Source organism: Borostomias antarcticus (genome assembly GCF_949987555.1).
Source record: "Borostomias antarcticus genome assembly, chromosome: 14".
Classification (NCBI taxonomy): Eukaryota; Metazoa; Chordata; class Actinopteri; order Stomiiformes; family Stomiidae; genus Borostomias; species Borostomias antarcticus.
This window is the reverse complement of record NC_140247.1, coordinates 24,155,168-24,159,141: the sequence shown is the minus strand read 5'-3', so window position 1 is coordinate 24,159,141 and position 3,974 is coordinate 24,155,168. Positions and strand designations below refer to the sequence as shown.

At 49.6% G+C, this 3,974-nt stretch overlaps 1 protein-coding gene across 1 annotated transcript in view; it reads right to left on the bottom strand.

Moving 5' to 3' along the window:
• The window catches only part of slc16a2 (solute carrier family 16 member 2), a 40,096-nt gene extending 36,575 nt beyond the window's left edge, over positions 1-3,521 (bottom strand). Inside the window, exon 1 of the mRNA XM_084448899.1 lies at positions 2,558-3,521. Within this exon, the coding sequence (XP_084305025.1) occupies positions 2,558-2,984 (427 nt within the window). The 5' untranslated portion in view covers positions 2,985-3,521. The remainder of the gene's footprint in view (positions 1-2,557) is intronic.
• Between the last annotated feature and the right edge of the window lie 453 nt (positions 3,522-3,974).

Here is a 3,974-nt window from a genome sequence, read left to right as displayed (position 1 = left end):
TGTCAATAAATTGTGGCTGTCTGGGACACTACGTCTGTTAGCTGCTGGTCTCTGGGACTTTTTGGAGAGGGATCGATTCAGTGTGTCCTAGACTCCTAATGCTGTACATTAGCAGAGGGTTATTGAACAACAGAAGCCAGACAGGTTAATGAGACAACATGATAAGTTCAGGAGTCTCAATCCTCTCTGATTCCCTCTGTGCCAGATTCACATCCCTCCCTCGGTTCTAACATGTCTGTTTACTTGTCAGTCAGTCACACATGACACATAACACACGTTACATGCAGCACCAAACATGCAAGTATGTATGGTTATGAGGGACTGGCTAGGTCTGGGTCTGGCGAGGTGTGTGTGTGTGTGTGTGTGTGTGTGTGTGTGTGTGTGTGTGTGTGTGTGTGTGTGTGTGTGTGTGTGGACAGGACTGACCAATCCCAGGGAGGGTTGGTTGGCGGTCGGGCAGGCTGTGCGGTCTGGGAGTGTAAAGCCTTTCTGCACTAGTTGGTTCTCTGGCAAAGAGATCAGAACCCAGCCTGATAATCTAATCCCTCCTGTGAGAACAGTGAAGGCCTTTTCCAAGATTACAAATCTACCACCTGGAATCAAAACATTAAAGGGCCATTACACGGCCAAATCAAAGTTTATCAGACCTCAAGGTGGTCAGATCTTGATACGAGTCCAAATTCAGAGGCATGTGTGTAATCCAGCCTCCACAGTGAAGGTGCAGCGAGATCACAAAATACTGTAAGACATTGCAGCTTTTCTTCATTATTCGTGGCTTGTAGAGCGTTTACAGGCATTGCTACTCTTGCACTTTGGCTTCCGCACTAGATTATGCTCTAAGTCACTTGTTTAGACAGGAGATGCACTTGTGAGTTCTGGCGAGTAGTAGTACACTGATTATCTTCGTTAAATACAATTATTGTAAGTCGCTTTGGATAAAAGCGGGCGGGTGTAGCTCAGTTGGTAGAGCGGGTCATTCAATGATCGTAGAGTCAGCGGTTCGAATCCCGGCTCCTCCTGACGACATGTCGACGTGTCCTTGGGCAAAGACACTGAACCCCAGATTGCTCCCAATGAGCAGGCTAGCACCTTACATGGCAGCTGCCGCCATTGGTGTGTATGTGAGGTATGTATTGGTGTGTATGTGAATGAGAGGCCTTCATTGTAAAGCACTTTGGATAAAAGCACTAAGTGCAGTCCATTTACCGTTACCATTTAGAAGCGTCTGCTAAATGACTGTAATGTATCGTAAGTAAGCCTTGAAGACAGACTTTCATGTTAGAATATAATGTCTCTTTAAACAGGAACAAAGAGGGAAAAGACAGAGGAGGAAAGTGGCTCCCTTCAACACACTATCGATCCAATCATGATCCGGATGTTCTGGTGTTTAGAAGGAGGAGAGCTTTCACTGGGGTTTACAGTATGTTTGTACAGCCCTTTATCAACTTCAACTTTTTTTTCACAAGCAAGAAGTCCCATCCCTCTTTGTGTTTACACCACGGTTCACTGGAGGATTCCGTGCTTAACCTGCAGAACAAGTCTTCTGCTAAACTCATCTTGATGGCAACTAACTAACTAAGACCTTCAGCTCGTCAGACCTTTCCCACACCACTCCTCCCTAGCTGGTCAGGGCTGATTGATTCAGATTCAGATTGGTCATTGAACTGGTATCAGCTGAGCTTTCCCTCTCCCAGTCCTGATCCTCGCCACCAACACAACATCTGACCTGAGGCCAGCTGCTATGGGGACATTCACTGCACACTCTAATCTGTAATCCTCCCCCATTTATGGCCTATAAAAGAGCAGAGTCGGACGACACAGGGAAGAGAGGAGCTGGAGATAAACATCGAGCAGAAAAAAGCAGGCCTCTATAATCTGAAACAGACTGGCCCAGACGACAAGGACAGTGGAACTGGGGACTTAGAACCCTGATTCCACGGAGGCCACAGTGTGGCATCATGTTGGGCTTATACGGTAACATGGCAAGTGAATTAACAGTATTAAAGGGTGAACAGGGAGGTTTAGTTGTAGCCTAATTCGGTGTGTTTATAGAATGTATTCATAACAAATGCCAGGGATATGACATGCAGGTCCCACAAGTGGTGCTTCTACCCGGCTGCCCCATGCGCATGGCTAGGTGTGGACTGGATGGGACGCAGTCTCAAGGTGTTCAGCTGCCAGGCTAATCTATACAGCCATAAACTCTGTATACAACAGCAGCTGCTACGTTACTGAAGAGCCCTTATCTAGAATAACCTCTTCAAATTATAAAGAGGTAGTATGTATATTGAAAGTTGACATGGCACACCTTTTGACACACACCTCACACCTGGTCATAACGTGATTGTAAAATACTACAAATAAAAAAGACAAATAGGCTAATAGTGAACGGCAAATGCAATGATGACCGGATATAAGTGGTTTAAATGAAAGTGGAATACCTGAAGTTGGCTACCTGTAATGATGCAATGCGCAGTATTTGAGGGTTGTTTCCATCAGTGTGTCTACGCACGGTACCATCACCAGCAGTTCAACAGGTGCACGGGGAGTCACTCACCCACTCTGAACTGCATCGTGCGGTCATTGGGGTCTGCGTGGTCCTTCAGCAGCATCATGTGGAGGATACCGAAGGAGTTCTGGATCCCGAAGATCGACCCATTACACCATGTAGCGGCGAACACCACCAACCAGCCGAACCCCCCCTCGGGTGGCACGAACCCCGCGCCGTGTCCAGAACCCGTGTCCGCCGGGGACTGGACCTCAGAGTTGGGAGACACGGCGGGCTTACAACCCCCTTCGATCAGCTGGATAGTGCTGTCCTCGTGTGCGATTTTACAATCGCTGTCCCGCAGGTCCTTCTGCCCTGGCTGGTTCGCCTCCTCTTGCGGGATATCTTTCTCCTCCATCCCCGAGTCTGCGGTCTGCTCGGTCGGAGGCTCGTCGCTTGCTGCGTTGGTCTGATCATCTACCCCGTTGACCCCCATCGTCTGGTCCAGTGGAGGGGTTAGGCTACTGTAGGGTCCGGTGCGCACGTCTCATGCATCAGACACCGGGATATAACCGCTCCAATGAGTGGGATCCTTCTCCAAATGTGACTGCCAAGCAGTGTCAACGAAGCTCTGGAGAGGTGCTCTGACACCGGCTAGTAGGCTAAGGAATTATAACCAAAGTCGCAGCGGCATCAACTTCTAAACCCCAAAGTGCGAATGTTAGAATAAATCAGAACCAATGAGCTACCAATAAGCTAAGTCAGGTTCTTGTGAAAAGGCAGCCAGCTCTCATTGCTCATGCTATAATGTTCCTATTGTAAACAATCCTGCACTTTGATTGAAACCGTAGCCTCGCGAAATCATTTCACTGTTGCCTTCCTGCTCCGCGGAAAATGTTGATGAACCTGTGAGAAGCTGTGCTCAGCTCAGCCCCGGAGCAGTGTTGTCTTCTCGGCGAGCTGCTTTCCAGACGCGCTCCACATCCCCCAGTCTGGAGGCCCAAACAAATCACTCCTGGCTCCTCCTCTTTCATTTGAAAACTGTTTATCAACGCTGTTGAGGGGGGATTACATGAGATCTGGAGGGGTTCTCTCTCTCTCTACTCTCTCTCTACCTCTCTCTCCCCCTCTCTCTCTCTCTCTCCCTCCCTCTCTCTCTCTCTACTCTCTCTCTAGCTCTCTCTCTCTCCCCTCTCTCTCTCTCTCCCTCTCTCTCTACTCTCTCTCTACCTCTCTCTACCTCTCTCTCTCTCCCCCTCTCTCTCTCTCTCTCTCCCCCTCTCTCTCTCGATCCCTCCCTCTCTCTCTCTCTCCCTCCTAACCACGGCCAGTCCTCATTCACCAGCCTGTCCCCGCCTCTGACCTCGCCGCCAATGGCCGAGCTGCGGGACTCGATCTAAACTCGCGTCGTACGGGATCACGGAGAGACCGCGCGTCGTACGGGATCACGGAGAGACCGCGCGTCGTCCCGCCCCTCCTGCCGTCT